The sequence below is a fragment of the Chlamydotis macqueenii genome, chromosome Z, assembly GCF_036417535.1.
Source record: "Chlamydotis macqueenii isolate bChlMac1 chromosome Z, bChlMac1.mat, whole genome shotgun sequence".
Lineage (NCBI taxonomy): Eukaryota > Metazoa > Chordata > Aves > Otidiformes > Otididae > Chlamydotis > Chlamydotis macqueenii.
Window position 1 is genome coordinate 40118918 of NC_141593.1, and position 19894 is coordinate 40138811.

Genomic DNA, 19894 nt, shown 5'->3' on the forward strand with positions numbered 1-19894 from the left:
CTCTTTCCCAAGACAGTTTTGTCCTCGTTTTGCATCTCATGTGAATTCTGCTGTCTTTGCCATCCCGGCTGCAATTAGCATGCTCCAGTGATGTACCTTTTAGCAGTAATGCAGTCAACACTTTGATTTGTATTAAGGAAGTTCGCCCTTGGTAATCTTATCTTCTCAGCCTCTGTTCTTCATCTGGAAAATGGGATAATACTACTATTTTACCTGTGTGGGATTTTTGGGGGAAAACCAAAACAAACTTTCTTACCTCCCGGTAGCGTGTCCCTACCTTCTTCCTGCATGCCCAGACCTTGGCAAATGCTCGAGGTGGGGCTTGTTGCTATACGTGCAGTGGTTGCAGCACAGCGGGACTTTGATTTTCTGGTGCAAGCAATTATATTGTAAAGTTAGGGTAGAGTATGGGGTTTGTTAAATCTTTCTGTGCCTCCTGTTTCTATGAAGAACTAGTCTGAGGTAGGCTCTTGGTGTAGGTCTCAAGTAGCTAGTTTCCCTGTCTCTTTTTACCCTTATTTGCATTTCTGCCTGCCCATTAGACAATATTTGCAAGGCACTTTATTGATATATTTGTTGCAGAAGTTGAAGGAAGATAATGACAGTGTGAGTTGTCAAAAGATTAGGCAAACCAGCTTGGTATTCAGCAGTGAGGATCACAGCCTTGGTTGAGTCTTTTCTCTTCAGCATGTAAATACCCTACATGTGTGAGAAGCTGTAAGTGTAGTTTTAAGCAGAAATGCAAGCTGGACTTTGGAAAAGAACTACTAGTCTGAGGGCTGTCTTCAGCTTCATGTAGGAGGAAGATTTGGTATCTGGTGCTCTCCACTGAAACACTACTGTGCTCTTCCACTTTGTTGAAGCAGTGGGATTTAGATGGTGAAGTAGGTCACTTTTTCTATCTGGGCATCACTTTGCCGCTACCTTTCGTGGTCACCCTTCCTCAGAAGGGTGCCAATTTTGGAGGCAGAACAGCTGTGAATTTAGCAAAACTATAATATCTCTCAGTGTGTCGTCTCACTTAGCAGAGCTGGATAAAGCGTAATTTACAACCCTATCAAATTAGTTCTATGAAAGTTCTGCGATGGGTGTTGAGAATAGTTTTGTATTGCTTTGGGCTGCATTGGCGGAAAATGGCATCTCTTTTTAAAACTCTGTTTACAGGTACAGAGTTAAGATAAAGTGCTTTCTCGAGCATGTGGATGGTGTTTGAGAGTATGACTGAAGTACTCACAGATGTGCTTTAACCACTGTTGAATAGACATGCTTAGGTCTTGCTAACTGAAGAGCTGCCAAGGTTTTACTGTGCTGAGTATTTCTGCAACTTCTTGGGCAATTCTGCAGATAGTTTAAGGCAACTTTGGGTTTGTGTTCATGAGCTGAAGTTACACTTGCAGTGGTAAAGTCACTGTATCCCTGGTTGGTGACTGTTAAAAAAATAAACTTTTTCTTACTTCTCTTTCCTTTGCTTTCACCTACACATCATGCTGTGTTACAGTAATGAAAACTGTCTTATTTCAGTAGAGAAATCACTCATTTTGAACTACCTTCCATTTATAATAAAGGTTAATATTTTCCAACTTGTTCTTTTATCTTGACTGAAGCTTACACAAAGGAAACATAGTCTGAGCTATCCAGTAGTCATCAAACCTATTTCCCTTCCTCCTCCCCCTTGCTTTTTCTGTTGTCTTTGTGAAAAACAGATAGTCATTATACACAAACAGGTTTGCAAACAAATCAGTAGGCAGTTCAATGATTTTAAGGTTTCTTTTCTTGTATTCTGGCAAATTTCTAATGCAAACAGAATAGCACAACTAAGTCTCTAATTGTCATGGGAAGCTGCTGTTATGAAAAGGAATAATTATAATAGTTTGTGCAAAACAGATTCTCATAAACCAAAGTGGATACCACTTCTGTGTATTTTTGTGGGTAAAAATGTTAGGGTTTGAATGAGTATTTTCCATATAAATGCTTGCCTGAAACCTTTTTAATTAAAAGGATGGGCTTCTACCCTCAAAAAGTTGATGGGATCAATAGCCCAGCTAAAGTGCATCTACACCAATGTACACAGCATGGGCAACAAACAGGAGGAGCTGGAAGCCCTTGTGCAGTAGGAAAATGACGATACAGTTGCCATTACAGAAACATGATGGAATGACTCGCACAACTGGAATGCTGCAATGGATGGCTATAAACTCTTCAGAAGGGATAGGCAGCAAAAGAGAGGCGGTGGAGTAGCCCTGTGTGTTAAGGAGTGTTTTGATTGTCTAGAGCTTAATGATGGTGATGATAGGATTGAGTGTTATGGGTAAGAATGAGGGGAAAAGGCCAACAAGGCAGATACCTTGATGGGAGTCTGTAATAGACCACCCAACCAGGATGAAGAGGCAGACAAATTATTCTATAAGCAGCTAGGAAAAGTCTCAAAATCGCTAACCCTTGTTCTCATGGGGGACTTCACATTACCAGACGTCTGCTGGAAGTACAATGCAGCAGAGAGGAAACAGTCTAGGAGGTTCCTGGAGTGTATGGAAGATCATTTCCTGACACAGCTGGTGAGTAAGCCAGCAAGGGAGGACATCCTGCTGGACCTGTTGTTTGTGAACAGAGAAGGACTTGTGGGTCATGTGATGTTTGGAGGATGTCTTGGGCATAACAATCACGAAATGTTAGAGTTTTTGATTCTTGGAGACATGAGGAGGAGGGCCAGCAGAACTGCTCCCTTGGAATTCCAGAGGGCAGACTTTGGCCTGTTTAAGAACCTGATTGACAGTGTCCCTTGGGAAGTAATCCTGAAGGGCAGAGGCACCCAGGAAGGCTGGACATTCTTCAAGAAGGAAATCTTAAAGGTGCAGGAGCAGGCCATCTGCATGTGCCAAAAGATGAACTGACAAGATAACTGGCCTGGCTCAACAGAACTTTGACTGGAACTCAGGAGAAAAAGGAGCGTTTATGACCTTTGAGAGAAGGGGTAGGCCACTCAGGATGACTAAAAGGATGTTGTGAGGTTATGCAAGGAGAAAATTAGAAGGGCCAAAGCCCAACTAAAGTTTAATCTGGCTACTGCAGTAAAAGGCAATAATTTTTTTTTTCTATAAATACAAGAAAAGGAAGGCTAAGGAGAATCTCCATCCTTTATTGGATACAGAGGGAGACATAGTGACAAAGGATGAGGAAAAGGCTGAGCTACTTAATGCCTTCTTTGCCTCAGTCTTTAATAGTAAGACCAGTTGTTCTTTGGATACCCAGCCCTGTGAGCTGGAAGACAGGAACAGGGAGCAGAATAAAGCCCCATAATCCAGGGCAAAATGGCTAGTGACCTGCTACACCAGTTAGACACACACAAGTCTGTGGGGCTGGATAGGATCCACCCAGGGGTACAAGAGGGAGCTGGTGGAAGTGCTCGCCAAGCCACTCTCCATCATTTGTCAGAAGTCCTGGCTAACCAGGGAGATTCTAGTTGACTGGACATTTGCAAACGTGATGGCCATCTACAAGAAGGACCAGAAGGAGGATCTGAGGAACTATAGGCCTGTTGGTCTGAGCCCGGTGCCATGGAAGGTTGTGGAGCAGATCATCCTGAGTGCCATCATACAGCACATACAGGACAACCAGGTGACCAGGCCCAGTTAACACAGGTTTATGAAAGATAGATTCCACTTGACTAATGAGATCTCCTTCTATTACAGGGTGACCCGCTTAGTGGATGACAGGAAAGGCTGTGGATGTTGTCTACCTGGACTTTAGTAAAGCCTTTGACACCATTTCCCACAGCCTTCTCCTGGAGAAACTGACTGCTCATGGCTGGGCATGGATGGGCATACTCTTGGTTGGGTAAAAAACTGGCTGGATGGCTGGGCCCAGAGAGTTGTGGGGAATGGAGTTAAGTCCAGTTGGTGGCCAGTCACAAGTGATGTTACCCAGGACTTAGTATCTGGGCCAGTTCCGTTTAATATGTTTATCAATGATCTGGATGAGAGGATTGAGTGTATCCTCAGTAAGTCTGCAAACAGCACCAAGTTGGGTGAAGTGTTTATCTTCTTGAGGGTAGGAAGGCTCTGCAGAGGGACCTGGACAGGCTGGATCGATGGGCCCAGGCCAATTGTTTGAGGTTTAACAAGGCCAAGTGCTGGTTCCTGCACTTGGGCCACAGCAACCCTATGCAACGCTACAGGCGTGGGGAAGAGTGGCTGGAAAGCTGCCCGGTAGAAAAGGACCTGGAGGCGGTGGTGGACAGCTGGCTGAATGTGAGCTGGCAGTGTGCCCAGGTGGCCAGAAGGCCAATGGCATCCTGGCTTGTGTCAGAAATAGGGTAGCCAGCAGGAGTAGGAAACTGATCGTGCCCCTATGCTGAGCACTGGTGAGGCCGCACCTCGAATACTGTTTTCAGTTTTGGGCCCCTCACTACAAGACAGACATTGAGGTGTTGAAACACATCCAAATAAGAGCAACGGAACTGGTGAGAGGTCTGAAGCACAAGTCTGATGAGGATCAGCTGAGGGAACTGAGGTTGTTTAGCCTGGAGAAGAGGAGGCTGAGGGGAGACCTTATCGCTCTCTACAACTACCTGAAAGGAGGTTGTAGTGAGGTGGAAGTACTAGAACTAGAGGGAATGCCCTCAGGTTGTGCCGGGGGAAGTTTAGATTGGATATTAGGAAAAAATTTATTCGCTGAAAGAGTTGTCAAGTACTGGAGCAGGCTGCCCAGGGAGGTGGTTGAATCACCATCCCTGGCGATATTTAAAAGATGTGTAGACATGGGGCTTCTGGCCATGGTTTAGTGGTGGACTCTGGAGTGCTATGTTAACAGTTGGACTTGATGATCTTAAACAATGCTATGATCCCAGGGTTACAGACCTAGCACACTAAATATGAAGTTAACAAGCCCAGAGACTGCATTTTGGTAAACCATAAAATTACTCCATAGCAAAAAGTAATGATTCATTAAAAAAAAAAAAAAAAAGAAAAACAGGTATGGAAATGTAGTTTTGCTCTCTGTCACACTGTCTACTATAAGAGAAAAAACAAACATTGTTTTATGAGTGTGGTTTTTGCACAGTTTTGACCACAGCATTTAATTTCATCATCTGACCACTACAGAGCTAGAACATCCACCACTAACATACACTAGTTTTTATTTATTTATTGTTTTGAATTCACTGTGCAATTGGGTATTGGTGATTTGGTTTACCGGATGGTCTAACAGATGACTCTAAAGACGAGTCGAAACTTGCAGCTAAACCAGATCGTGATGTTAACCAGAGAGGTGAAAAGTTTAGGATGTGGTTGATAGCAATATGTCTTAGTTGCAGGGTAGTGGAGGAAGTGAAACAGAGTGCCTTCCCCTGCCCAGAGACGTATTGCTGTCTGTAACAAGATGAGTGCTTGCCAGGAGTGCTGCTGTGTGGTTTGCTTTCCTAACTGTGCTCTTGTTTTCTGACTCAAAGGAGTGTTCAGAAAAAATCTCTGTGTAGAGATTTTCTGTGTCAGCGGCTGAGGGTTCCTGTGCACGTCCAGCAGGCAGAAGGCGGCATTGGTAATGAAAGGGGTGATCCCACATTTGGGTTAACCCAATGGTAAACTGGGTCTGGGATGGGGTTTGTATTTAAAAAAAAAAAAAAAAAAAGTTTTTGTGAGGATCTGGGTTTTAACTTGGATAAGTTCATTGCTTGGTTCACCACATAGCCAGAAAAATGCTAGCAGCACAAGGGTGGGGTGAGCAGGAGTAGGTAGGGAAGAGCCTCTCAGTGCCTGTTTATGTGCAATTTAAAGTACATGTGAAGCTACGGCGAAAGCCTTCTCTCTGTCTAAAGAGCAGATACAGCATAATTGGTGGGTGCATAATCCGTGTTTCTGGCCCAGAATTTTTTATGGGAGCGGGACATGGTGAAGGAATGAACGAATTTATGAAGGAATCCTGTTTGATAGATGTCTTTTCTGGTAAGAGCACATTTAAGGAGAAATGCATTGATATTATTACCACATGGTTAATCTGTTTACAGAGTTGATTATTTACCCTTTTCATTTGCTTACATTTGACCTACTTTACACATTCTAGATGTTTTTATTAAAGTCTGTAGGTGCAATATGATGAAGAGCGCACTTAACATATGGTGCATTTTAAGCATTTGTCTGAAATTAATGCAGTTCATAGTAGCTCTCCACACAAAGTGTGATGACGGAAGGAGTTACAGCACTGGAAAAGGTTTAATGAAATCTACATATCCCAACCAGAGAGTTCTCCTTTGCTCCTTGCCTCCTGTTCTGCTTTTTATGGCATTTTCTTAAACTTTGTGTTTCTCTAAAAAGTTATTTTAAGTTGGAATCCCTCTTGGATGAAGAGTATCTGAAAACTTCAATAATGCTGATGTAATTTAAAGATAAATGACATTTAGTGTTGCTTGACTCAGGGTCTGTCTTGGCAGGAATTTTACTGGGAGAATGCCATTCAAATGAATTGAACATAAAGATACTTGGTGTATCCAACTATCTTGGACAAGTGAATTTCCTGAACATATTAAGCACGTACGTCTTACAAATCTCTTAACATTTGCTTTGCAATTGTGTCTTCTTAAGAAGGTTAAAAAGAGAGTTGTAAACTGCCTGACTATTTTAGATTTACTTCACTAGTGAAATTAGCACTTGTTAGATATTCAGATGCTGAAGGATAAAATTACCTGTTCTTTCCTTGTCCTCCTTCACTTAGGTGAAAATAAGCAAGAAAAACCAGTTGCAGAAATGCTAAGGTCCAAATAGAGTTATTTTCAACAATAACTGAAATTATGAGCCATGACAATTCATATCAATATAGGAGTCAGAGGTACAAGAGTGTTGTTTTATTGTTGCTCTCAGGAAAGCAGCATTCTGCTGCATCAAGAATCCGGTCCTATTCAGCTAATCATTGTGGCACATGTTTTACTTAAAAAATCCACTACACTATTCTTCCATCTCTTTTGCGGTGTTGTGTACTACTTAGAAAGGGCAGGATTTTTATCTGTTATGTCAAATACAAAAATCTGTTACTTTAATCTATGGAAGTTGCATCTGAGCATTGCTTAATTTCATAGTACAACAGGAAGTTACAATGGAAAAGGAGTTAAAATGTTGCTTCATTTGTGTAGACTACTTTTTCTTGAAATACATACCAAAGTGGTTTTTTTTTTTTTTCTGGATTTCTTAAGCTTTTCACCATGTGATATGAAATTGCTGGGTAGGAAGAAGAGATGAGGGATTGAAGGTGAAACATGACAGAGTTTTCAAACACTGTAAGAATTCTTGTAACCAGATCTAACAAATCCACTGAACAGATCAGTGTGCCGATTCCTAGTATTTATCTTTTCTGGAAGCAAATATAGTCAAGTGTGATTATCAATGAATTGGACAGGCTATGGGCTCCACCTTTCATGACCTTCAGGGCTGCGGCAGGTAAGCAAAGGAAACCAGAGATGGAAGAGAAGAAGGACTTTGTTCCTGATGCAGAAAAACTGACGCCTGGCCTGCAGATGAATCTGGAAGAAAATAAATTGAGTTCAGCAATAACGTTGCTTTTCCTTTTTTAATGGGGGACTTCTGCTGCTTTTGTAAGTTTATTGATCAGCTTTATGTAGTTCATTAAAACCTGGAAGAGCACAACACTTGCTGGACAAACTGAATTTTCTTCCTTCTTTTTTTGTCAGACTGTATTACATGTTACCATTTGTTGCACAGTTTTCCACAAGCTTCAAGACTGAACAGTTCAACCTTGTAGATGTAACTGGAAGTCTGGCACAATGTTCACAGTTCTCAACTGTGGCAGCATATCAGCTTCTCATGATTAACATTTGGAGCATACTGCTTCAGAGCAAGCACTGTAGTCGTGATACAGAGAATAGATGTGGGAGTCTGGGTGCCTGTAGCTACTTCTGAGTTGTCCTTTGTATATGTCTGCAGGTGGATGCTGGGAACTCTATTTTGTAGAGGAAAAATGATTTTAGTGTTTATTTTGTGGTAACATTTAAAAAGAGCGTCAAAGCCACCTTTCCTAAGCACTACATATGTGAATTTTAAAAGCATGGGGTTTTTTAGATTCACCTGCTGGAGGTTTTCAGCTTTGTAATGAAATGCTGCCTCCTTAATATTTTTCAAGGGCAGTTAAGGACACCTCAAGCTAAACATAAGCCTACTGAGAACAAGTGTTGACTATCTCTCACCTTTTTTTTTTTTTTTTTTTTTGCCCCCAGTTCTTCACAATGTACACATTGAAACCACTGATCTGCAGTATTTTTTTTCTGACTACTTTTCCTCCTGCCTGAGAAACAGAGTATGAACTTGTGATGTAAATAAATAGGGGACTTTCTGCATCCAGTTAAATTAAAACTGCGCACTAGAACCACTGTATGCACGTAGTTGCAAGGACAGGGTCAGACCGGCTTGTGCCATTTCCAGCAGGTGCAGGAGAACTGCAGACTCTTTGGAGGGATGTGTGAGGAGAGGTGCAGAGTAGTAAGGGAGGGGAGGGTCGTGCATGTGCTGCTGTGTTTCAGCTCTTATGGGAAAGATTTAAATGGGAAATTCTGACCCAATTACAGCTAGGAGACAGATACAAAAGACTGAACTCATAGCTGAAACTGCCTTGGTATGATGCCACAAGTTAATAAGCTTAAAAAAAGTTTTGTTTGTTTTCTTAAACTATGAAGTAAAATTTCTTCAGTTGATGGAGAGAGTGGTGGAAACTTCTCATCCCTGTGTCATGAGGCTATATTCCACAAGACAAGTATTGCTCTGAAATGCTGAGGCTTACTGGTAGGTGAAAGTCCCTTATAGAGGACTTCGAAGCTCTACTGATGGAGACAGCACCTCCTGTGGCCATGTCCTCTTCTTACTCGTTTCTGCCTGCTTTTTCAGCAAGTGTCTTCTGCTGCCTTCGAGGAAGGGAAATAAAGCTAGTCTCTGCTATTCAGGCTCCACTTGCAGGATTTTTTCTGGATATTGTGCAGGTACATCTGGGGCAGGGCAGGATGCAGCATGCAGCTTAGTACCTGCTGGCAGCCTGAATACGTGAAGGACTATGGGAATCTCCAGGCTGTTCATTTATATTCTATCTATATTCTATGCTGGTAGAAGTCAATATTAACAAAAACCATCAACTTCCTCAAGTGACAGGCTTGAAGCATGTTTATGTGTCACCTTACTTGACTTGCTTTTTATTGTGTTAATCATGAATGATTCAATATGTATCCTTTCTTGCACAGTTGAGCTCCACGTGGTTCTTGAGACATTAAATAAAAGCCATGTCTTATCAGTTCACTTCAGCAGCCCGTGGATCAGGATATACATTAGAAAATTGGTTTTGAAAATTCTGCCACTCCGATTTATTGCTTATGTTGCTGTCTGCAGTATTTTGTGCAAAATAAGCACCTAAATTAACTTTCAAAGGGCAAGTATCAAGTTTACAGTACTTCCTGAGTTCAACTGGGATGTTTGTAAAGAAGGTTGATAGGAAAGTGGGGTGGAGAACGTACCCATGATTATTTCAGAATCTGATGGTCCTGCTTTCTTTCAACTTGTACATTCATGCTCAGATTACGTCCCCTAAACCTGAGCAACTGGCTTAGTGAGGAAGAAGTTTTCTGTTTAGTATCCTTTTCACCAGCCAACTCTTCTCTCCGCTCTCTTCGATTGCAGGACTAGGCTCTTTGTGGCTCAGTTTCCAATCACCATTCTTCTAGGGCTGAAGAGAAATTTTATATTCAGGGCTTGCAGTATTTCCTCCAGTTCTGTAGAACTGGAGTAAGCACTTCCAGACAACAATCTGTAATTAAAACAAAACACATTCTTCTTTATGAAAGAAGAGTTAATTTTCTGTGAAATGCTAAGATTAGCTTTTTTGCTTGCTTTATTCGGAATTGTGATATGTCTCATACAGTGTAATAATGTTTTTTGTTCTCACTAATTTGTGAAATGCCTGTTTAGATATTATGGGTGTGTGCATGTGTTCTTGGTAAGCACTTAATAAACTAGATTGATCTTTTTGGCAAAGGCTGCATTATGTAGAACAAATTAAACCTGAAATAACAGTTGTTTCAGATTATTTTTCTGAAAGTGTAATTGCATATATTCTTTTTCCTACTGGCTGCTGAAATGGGTTTCCCAATAGTGTTTTATTATTCTGTTTTATTTCAACAATACATATATAGTAGTTTTGCTTCCATTCCACTGACAGACCTACAGCCTCCAGTGGTAATTCTTTACCAGCAATTTTTTTATAATTGTAATAACCATGGAACTTTGTGAAATATAGAGGAAATATTTTCCTGAAGTTTATACACGATAAATAAAATCCCAATTCCCTTTTTTTCCCTCCACAAAAAAAAAAAAAGAATGCAAATGGAGATTTTTAAGCAACAAATTGATTCTGAACTCCCTATCTATTAGAACATTTCTGAGTATTTTAATATCTGGAGTTTATATGACTTTTGCTTCTCTTTTAGTCCACATCTGTGCTGACAATTCAGACATGTGCTAAAATACTTATCAAAGCACTTAAACACATTCCCATATTTTACCTTGTGCTTGCATCCTATTTTAGTGTATGTGGCAAAGGTAAATTGGATTAAACACCTATGTTGCCATCCTTAAAGGAATTTAGGAGTCTAATGATCTATCGCCTGCTCCTCCCCTCTGTGTACAGCTGGTGGCTGCTGGGCCATGGCTGTACCCCAAGGACCAGCCTTGTTGAGCATCCTTCAGGGGCTGGGTTACCTTGCGGGACTTGAGGTGTAGCCTTGCCTACAGGCTTATCTTCTGGCCGTTTTTCAGAATGCTTTAAAGGCACTTAGGAACTTAAAGGTCAGGGGTTTATGCATATTTAGGCAATTAAGTACCATTTGAGAAAAAGATTTTGTTGGCTGAATCAGAGACCTAAGCTGTTGCTCTTGTGTTGAACCCCTGCAATAATGCTGAGGGGCTATTAACTGATACAAGTCTTCATTCCTTTACTTGGATCAGATTCTGACATAGTGGTTTTATTATTGTCTCTCTATATGCAAAGAAATACAAACCAAAAAAAGTTACTAACATTGTTGTTAATACATATTTAATCTTTCTCTCTCTTTTTAAAAAGGATACCGCATAAGTGGCTATGAGAAGAGCTCAAAACTGTTAAAATAGTGTCTTTTGTGGGTGTCTCCCAAAGGATGCAAGCAATACAAGCTTGCATTAGATAAGTAAAAAGATGATTCCAGCTTGAGCCTTCCCTTCCTATCTCTCCCTCATCTTTTCTGTTCTGTGCTGGCATGTTTTTATGGAAAACCAAACATCTTTTGTGTTTAGGGAAAGGAATAATAGAAGTGTCGGTGTTTGTTAACATATTTGACAAACTATGGCAGCAAAAGCCATCCTTTTTATATTTTGGCATGAACAATTGCCCTTTTATTGGGCCATTAATGCTATTTCAGAGCATCACACTGTATCCACAGGCAATAATTTAGCAGCTGTTTATCAGGAGCTTTCATAAAGCTTTGAATAGTATTATAACATTCCGTAACCCTAACAACAGCATTTCAGAATCTGTGCTGGTTTAAATGGGATATCCGTGAATGTAGTTGTTCAGGGATGCGTGACCCACATAACCTATAAATTTGATTGGAAGTTACAGTGCTGGCATAGGCTGATGGATAGCAGATTAGAGCCCTGATTAACCATGTGATTCACAGGCTGGGAATATATTGTCCTAAGAAAGATTCATCAGATGCAATCAGAATTTCAAGTGGTCAGATGAAATTCAAATGTGCTGTGTGCTTTTTTCCCACCCCCTCTTCCTTGTGCTTTTCTTCTTAGGTTGCCCTCTGTAATTTATTTATTTATTTATTTTATTTCCAGAGCTGAAAAATACTTCTTTGATGAATCTGCTCCTCACCCTAAAGCTGTCTGTCTGTTATTCATCAGAAAGCAGGTCGCAGTTCAGTGAGCAGAAGAAAAGATTTTAATAGAAGCTGTGCCAAGGGCTGTAATGCATCATTTTAGGGCCCTAATTACATTACAATGACAAATATCAATGGTGACAACAGCAATAACCTACATCCTTTAATGGCTATGCTGGAAAAGGAGTTTGGGCATTGCGCCATCAGATTAGACTTGGTTTCAAAACATAGGCCATTAAAAGTGTTTGTGTCCACAGTATTGTTGGCCAGTAACTGAAGTCCGGTGGAAAGGCCTGTAAATAAATGATGCCTCCCTAAAGCCTGGTCCGATGGGACAAAAGAGGCAAAATTAGATGACCATGGAAGCAGCCGTGTTTCCGAGGCAACTTTGGCTTCTATGTGAGGAATCGGCTGACTGATTTTATGAAATCATACTTTTTCCTTCTCCTGCCAATTGGGTTGATCATGAAAAACTCATTGACCTGATGGCTAAAAATCTGTATGAGTGTAGAAATGCAAAGTGGGCTCGTGTTTTATTTTGTGTCTGACTTTGTACCTTATGCAAAGAAGAACGAGTTTCCAGGCTCCTTCCAATGGCAGTGGGAGTAGGTCTACTGAGGTGCTAACCTATGACACCAGTACCTACACCTTCAGGTTTTAGGGCAACGTTGCAAGAAACCCACTCCAGCTAACTTCAGACAGCTAACTCCTCTTGTACGTTTTGTGTTAAACATAGATCAAGCTTGTTGCTGAGGTATTATCCCATACAGTTAATTGCAGACACAGTTGCAGTGTCAAGGCAGAGTGTACTTTGTATTGAGTACCCGAGAATGTCTGATACAAGATTTTTTGGTACAGAATGTGTTATGTACTTCCTATCATTTGTGGGTGTACACAGTGTTTTCCTTCACGCCTTCCGACTGCCTGTGGTCTCCAAAGGTAGGTAGGCTGTGTGTCAGTCATGCTGTGCCTTTGCTGTCTGCTGTTGCTCAGTTGGGCTGTTTCCTTGCTGTGCAAGTGTTGAGAGTGATAAAACATAACTGTATGCACAACCACACAACTGGGGACACTCATTTTTAGGGGAATTGAAGACCATTTTAATAAGGAAATAGCATAAACAGCTGCTTCAGCATAGCAAGGGCTTCTCGGCTTTGTTGTGACTGGCCTAGTGGGCCCCTTGCCTAGCTGAGAAGTGCTGCTAGGGAACGTCTTGGCGTCTCTTGAAGCTGTTAGTGAGCTCTTTTTCTTCTCCGTAGGCTGAGCTAGGTGCTGTCTCCATCAGCTCGCTTTCCTGCATACAGTGAAAAGACTCGCTGTTCTGCATGCCAGTGGGATTGATACAGAGAGGTTTATTACAGTTGTGTAACTGTTCATATTCAGTCACCTGTTTTCAGTTACTTAGGGCTTTTTGGAAGACGCTTTTTAGATTGACATTTCCCAGGCTCAGAATCTGCTGGAGGTGAATTTTTGTGTAAATACTGAGGAAATATGTTTCAACCACTTTTTGTCCAGGAGAGCAGTAGAAGAGAGACATCCTTCTTCTGTTAGGGAGAGGGGAGGGAAGTGATCAAAAGGAAAACATCATAGCTGAAATAGCTTCAAATAGCTGGGATTGAGTACATTAATTGAGAAGAAATGCCTTGGAGCGAGTTGAATAAAATTATTTTTGTTGACTAAGCTATATTCTAGCTGAACTAGAATTTACAGGTTTGATGGAGAAGTTGGTGAAGTTTTACAGCCTGTGTTACTCAGGAGGTCAGATGAGACAATTGTAACAGTTCCATCTGGCCTTAAAATCTGTGAATCTAAAAGCCTTTTAAAATTACATGCTCAGGTCCTGCATGGCACTTGGAGCCAGTTTTATTTTCAGTTCCTAAGCAGTGCGGTAGAGGCATCCAGCTAATGTGGCTGTGATGGGAGAGTGGTCTTCTGCTGTGCACAGCCGGGGCAAAAGCTCCCCCCAGGAGCTGCACAGGAGGTGGCTACATTTGCATTTGAAAGATGGGCAGGAGGAGTTGTTTTGCAGCAGAGGAAAGCATCACGTGCCCTTTTTTACTAAGGCATGTATCTGTGTTAAATGGCAGGTCAGAAGGGCTGCAGCTCAAGTGGGATGACAGCACTTTGAAGTTTTCCCTTCATAGGGAAAAGCCTGGAAGAGCAGGAGGTGTAGTTTTCTCTTTGGTTTTACGGCACTTGGGAGATTCCTTTAAAAAAGACAGCAGTGTGGCTGAGACCTGAAATTTGGAAATGACTAAATTAATGGTGCTTGAACCACTACAGCACAGGTACTTTGCAGCTGTGCATTGTATTACAGTGTACAAGTCCTTAATCAAGTACAAGTAATGCTGTATTGGATCGTGCGGCCTCTCTGACTGAAGCTTAGATGCACACACATGTTGTCGCTTCCTGTACTGCTCTGTGGAACAAGCAGTTTCTAAATCTCTGCTTCAACTACTGTAGTGAGCACCGTCTATTTAACGGGATATTTAAGTTTTGTGTGGCAGGATATCTGATGTTATAGGCACATATAGACCTTTAAATTAGCAGGTAATTTAGCTTTGTGGTGAACAGAACATATTCTCAAGTGTCCTTTAAGGTGTCTGTGCTGCTGAATAAACAGAAAAGGTGTAGTAGGTGAATGTAAAAAATGTATTAAAACGCAGACCTTTAACAAGATGAGGACTTGCATAAACAATGAAGACCAGAGAGAAGATACTGGGACAGCGTAACGTAGACATTGCTGCGTAAACAACCTGCGGGAGTTTAGATGTATTTCAGAGAAATGAAGAAATTGTATTGCAAAGCAGGGTGTGTGAACTCGAGTGTATCACAGCGTGCACAAGGGGGCAGAGTGAGTTTTGCGGGTGCCCTTACCTCTGGCGTACCATGTCTTTCTTCTGTGTAATGGCAATATTCCTTGAACCCTGGTTTATTTTGTATGTGATTCCGACTTTTTTTTGCTGCTAGTTCTGAGCCTTTCTGTTCTATAAGTTCTTTTCTAAGCGTTTGCAAACTGAACGGCAGCAGAGCAAAAAGGCTGGAAGGGTTGCTGATAAAAGAAGGAAGCCTAAATTGCACAAGTTTGTGTGCCTTCGTCATACGGTTAGTGACTTTGCAAGAGGAAGAGCATTCTGTCCTACCATATAATGAGGAACTGATCCTGGTTGCAATTTGTTGTAAGAAAGTTACGATTTATTGTAAGAAAGACTGTGTGACTTTAAATATTCTGTTTCTGGAGCTGTAATTCTTGTGTTATCTCTCCAAATCTCCTCTGTCTCTGTTGATGTTTGCAAATTAAATACACAGAATAAGAATTGATCTCCAGTACGGAAATAGAACATCGTTTATTATTCATTTCTGATCACAATTACAACATGAAAGTAACTACTATTAACCTTGGGTGTGATTGCAGCATAAATGTGATACAAGACTGCAGTGTCCCTTTCTAAAACGTGGTAGAATCATTATCAGGGAAGTTGTGAATTATGTTGCTAATTGTCTCATGATATGCAGTGTTTGTGTAGAAGTGACTGGTTTATTTGTTCCCTTTGCTTACAGTGGCATTGCTGTAATTTGAAATGATCCTTTTTTTTGCCTCTTAGGAGAGAGTTTAGTTTGATACACAGTATTTTGTTTGGGTTTTTTGTTACTTCTCATGAAAAATTTTTCTTTATAAGCCTTTGATTGCATAATCGGAATTAATTTTTCTTTGTGTCATTTCTAAACTGTGTTTTTTAAGGAAAACGTTTTGGCTGGAAATGATTAGCTTCCTAGGTATTGTTGAACTGATGTCCAAATACTTGTGTTATTTCAATAATCTGTCCTGACCAGAGGATGACTAGAGATGAAAAAAAAGCAAACAAATATATCTTCTGTCTTCGTGGGTGACAATCGCATCTAAGAATTTATATAATTGAACTTCTTTCTTCTTGTCACTTGCAGGCAGAAATTGTCAAGAGGCTGAACGCTATATGTGCACAAGTCATTCCCTTCCTGTCCCAAGAGGTAGGTAGTCGTTTGTACTGGTGCTGATCTAAGTGATTGCCTCATCGTATCTATTACAAAAGTAGGACTTTGTGTTGAGACAGTTTCTCTGTGAATCTCTTAGTACTTGTAGATGACTTTCCACTGTGCTGTCATCACTGTAACTTCATTATCTTCTCTGAGTCCATTATAACATAATTTAAACATATTTAGGAAATGGAATGTGTTATAATGTGCTAAGCAAGGTTTTAGTTGGTTAAATACTTTGCTCTTAAGTACAATGCAGTTTTTCTCACAGTCATGACTTTGTCGATCTGAAATCAGAGGAGAGCTTGCAAAAATGCTAGAAAGGCATGATTTGTGCTGCATTCTCGGCAGCAGCATTAAAGTTCAGCAGAAACTTCTATTTTGGTATACTAAGTAGTGATGTTCAACACAGTAGGCGTACAAATGCAGCTTTTTTTTACTTTCCATTTTTCTCTCTGCATCCCAGATTACTTATTACCTTAAATCCTTTTATGTTTTCTGTGTATTTGGGGAATAGAGACAGAAAATTGAAGCTTTCTGTGAGCTAATTTCTCTAAGCACTAATTTTCTCTGAATTATGATTTGCTGGTATTATTTTGAGTGCATTGAGGGATACTTTGAGGGGCACTGGGATTTGGGGGAGTTGGTGGGAGCTAGTGGGGAGCCTTGGAGCCACAGGCGTGTGTGAAGTAAAATGAAAGCATGGTTCATTAAAGGCGGCCTCGGCTGCATAACGGCTTCCTCTGCCCACCCCATAGGAGGAGAGGGGCTGGAGACCGGGGTCTGCTGGCACAGGCTGGCATGCGTCTGTTTAATGCATGGTTTCATTTCAGCAGAATCGGTGGCTGAGAAGTCAAAGCTGAAAGGTGTATTTCTGTGCTTTGCATCTTTAAAACATCATGCCTGAGAACACGCTGTGACTCTTTTCTCCTGACTTTTCAGTTGTTCCATAAAGTGCTATTGCTTTTCAAGAGAGCTGCTCATCCTGCAGCAAATGAGAGGCTGTGTGCTGGATGTTAGCATTCAGCTAATGCTCTGCGTATGTGCACGCGCGTGTGCACCTCTGTGTGTTTGAAAAGAGAATACTGCTGTCAAAACTAGAACCTGGCAATGTTCATGAGTGCCGCTGAACTCTCTGCTTTTAAAGATGGGTGTGTGGAAACTAAATGATGTGTAATGATATAGTTACATTGCTGGGGGACCAGAATTCAAGTTCTGCTTGGATTTAAAATGAGCAGCAGTTGATTTTGTACTTTGACAGAATCTCTATACATCTAGTTACAGGTTTTTATTTGCTGTGCAGGAATAGGACAGCATATAAAAATGAGGTGTAAAGCTGATTCATACTCATGCTAAAGTGAGCACTAAAATTACATACCTGGGAAACAAAGGCAAGGGTGAGTACTTGACAAGCAAAGCTATAATCTTGGGAAAGACATGGGCATCAGCATTTCCATGACACAGGCATCTACTCAAGAATATGTGATACTGTGTTTAGATACTCTGTACCAGTATACTACTGCTGGTACTGGCACTGCTATTTTCAGCTGGAATGCTAAACAGAACTTTTTTACTGTACACAAATAAGTTACACTGCTCTGCTTGCCCTGCTTCCACAAACCCAGCCCGTGTGCTTTCTTGGAGTAGGTATTTCCTGCCAATTAGACAAGCAAAAGGATTACACGGGCTTAGAGCACACTTGAAGAAAGATGTGTTTGATTCACAGAGGCTTGATAGAGTGTGCACTTTGATTTTGGAAATCCTAGCCTCCACCTCCTCTACGTGGTCACGTGGAATTGGGGGGAGGGGGAGAAAAAAAAGTCTGTAGGTTTTTGAGCCTTGATGTTAGTGGCATCTCGGTCAGGTCAGTACAGGCTTTCTCCTTTTTCTTTGCTCCCTATGCATTGTGCTGTCCTGTCTGTGCAGCTAAATCGCCCTGGAGTCATTCTTCTGAAAGCTGTTGTTGGTATATTTTAACTCCCTGCCTTAGAGGGAGAAGGCACTGTGAAGGCTGCACATTGTACTTCATTCTTTTCTTCCATTGAGGAGAATCTCCCATGTGGTGCTCACATGCAGTAACTTGTGAACTGTGAGCCAAGGGCCCTGGTCACTGTTTAAACCTGCTGGCCATCAAGCTAGGCATGGAGAGCGATTTTAAAGCAATTCTGGACTTAGCCATTGCAGTAGCTTGTCATTAATATGCTAGTTATAAGAACTATATAAGTAGACAACTGAGATGATACAGATTGTAAATTTAGAAAATTATCTTGTCCCACTTCTGTCATGGGTGCACTACCACCCAGTGAGGGCTTAAGCGCAGCAGCGTCAGTGTGCTTAATGTCTGCTGGTTACTTTGCTAGGCGGCAGATCAGAGCTTTGAGTTAAGCAGTTTTAGATCTGAAAACAGGCTCTCATATGGCTTCTGTACTAGTGAGCCTCTGGTTCTTAAATCTGTGGCCCATAAATTTTCCTTCACCTGTTTGCATGTCTGTTTACCAAGTCTTACAGCTCCTCCTCTGTGCCTGTTGCATGGTGTCAAAGCTCTTTGGGCTACAGAGCAGATGGAGAGGTCAGCAAATTCATAACTTAAGCATTTTTACATGCATTGACAAGGATAAAAGGGAGCACTTCCAAAAAACCAGCATACACATTCATCTTGTGTGGAGGCAAGTGTGCTTTTTAGTTCACCTAGCAAAGAGGGTAGGGGGGCTAGACAGCAGAGGTGGGTTGAAAGGGGAAGCACAAAAAAACTTCTCACGTGTTTGATAGTGCCAATAATTGTGGTAGTTTTCATACTAGAGTTGGAAATGTCTTGGCACTTATTTGACCTCTCTTAGTAGAAGTATTTATTTAAAACATTTTATGTTGGCATATGCTGATGAGGCAAAAGAGAACTGATCTCCAGATTTCAGTTTTCTGCTGGTCTTGGTTTCTATCTAATTTGTGTCTTTTAAAAGTGAGTATCTTAATGGAAGTCTCTTTATTTCATCATCTAGATTAATATCGAATTGAATTGCAGCGTGCTTTTGCTGTTTATGCATTTTGCATACAGTCTAATTTTGGAATAGTGGCTGAAAAATGTCATCATGCTCCTTTGTATTGTGCCTGAGGGAAAAATGAACAAAATACCGTGGTTACATGCACTGATGGCAACATTATTGCCTCATAATAGCACTAGGTTAACTTGTCTTATTGCTTGTTAACTTTGTAAGGAATCAATGGCTTGTGATAACTCACTTAGAAGTAAGAAATCGTGGCCAAAATCGCTGGAGATCTTGTGAAAAGGATGCAGTTATAATACATCACTCTCCTGTGTACTAGTGTCTGCTTTGTTTCAGGGGGCAATCCAGTAAAGTGTTCAGGAAATTCTCCAGGCTTCAGTCAGTTTTACTGTGTTGTACATCATCTAAGCATATATTGAAAATAAAGTTCCTAACATGCCTAAATACACGGGCAAGTGGTACCTTGTTTTTATGTTGACTGTTGACTTAGACAGACCGCAAAAAACAGCACCAAGAAATACGAGCTTCCCATTTTGATAGGAAAGAGTGACTTTGTGGTTGAGGCATGAGGTGGACCTCAGGGGCAAAGTGTGTTCAGTTTCTGCTGTGGTTGCAGCCTTGCTGTGTTGCAACAGTCGTTTTCCACCTCCTGTGATGTTATGAGATACCAGTGTGCTCAAAGAAGTTCCTATTGCATAAGGTGAAGGGGGTGCCTGCAGGATTGTAGGTAAATACTTGGAGGTTGTTAGCACTCGGTTAACTTAGTTTGATCTGCTGCAGCTCACGTAGGTAGCTCAATGTTCACATCATCAAATGATCCTAGCCAGTGAGATGCACATCATTTGGGATCTAAAGCTGTAGATCATGCCTCTGTTCGTTTATGCTTCTTCTCGGCTGAGTTTGCCAGCTGCAGCACAGTGTGACACTTGCACAGCCCTGTGGCTTGCAAGTTGGGGCTGGTTCCTATCTGGTCAAGGTGGTG

General features: G+C 41.2%; 1 protein-coding gene across 6 annotated transcripts in view; it reads left to right on the plus strand.

Annotated features, from left to right (window-relative positions):
• LOC104479118 (TLE family member 4, transcriptional corepressor) overlaps positions 1–19894 on the plus strand; it is a 101194-nt gene that overhangs the window by 17976 nt on the left and 63324 nt on the right. For all 6 annotated transcript variants that reach the window (XM_086769966.1, XM_086769969.1, XM_086769967.1 and 3 more), the window contains one exon: positions 15842–15904. In XM_086769966.1, the coding sequence (XP_086626092.1) occupies positions 15842–15904 (63 nt within the window). The remainder of the gene's footprint in view (positions 1–15841; positions 15905–19894) is intronic.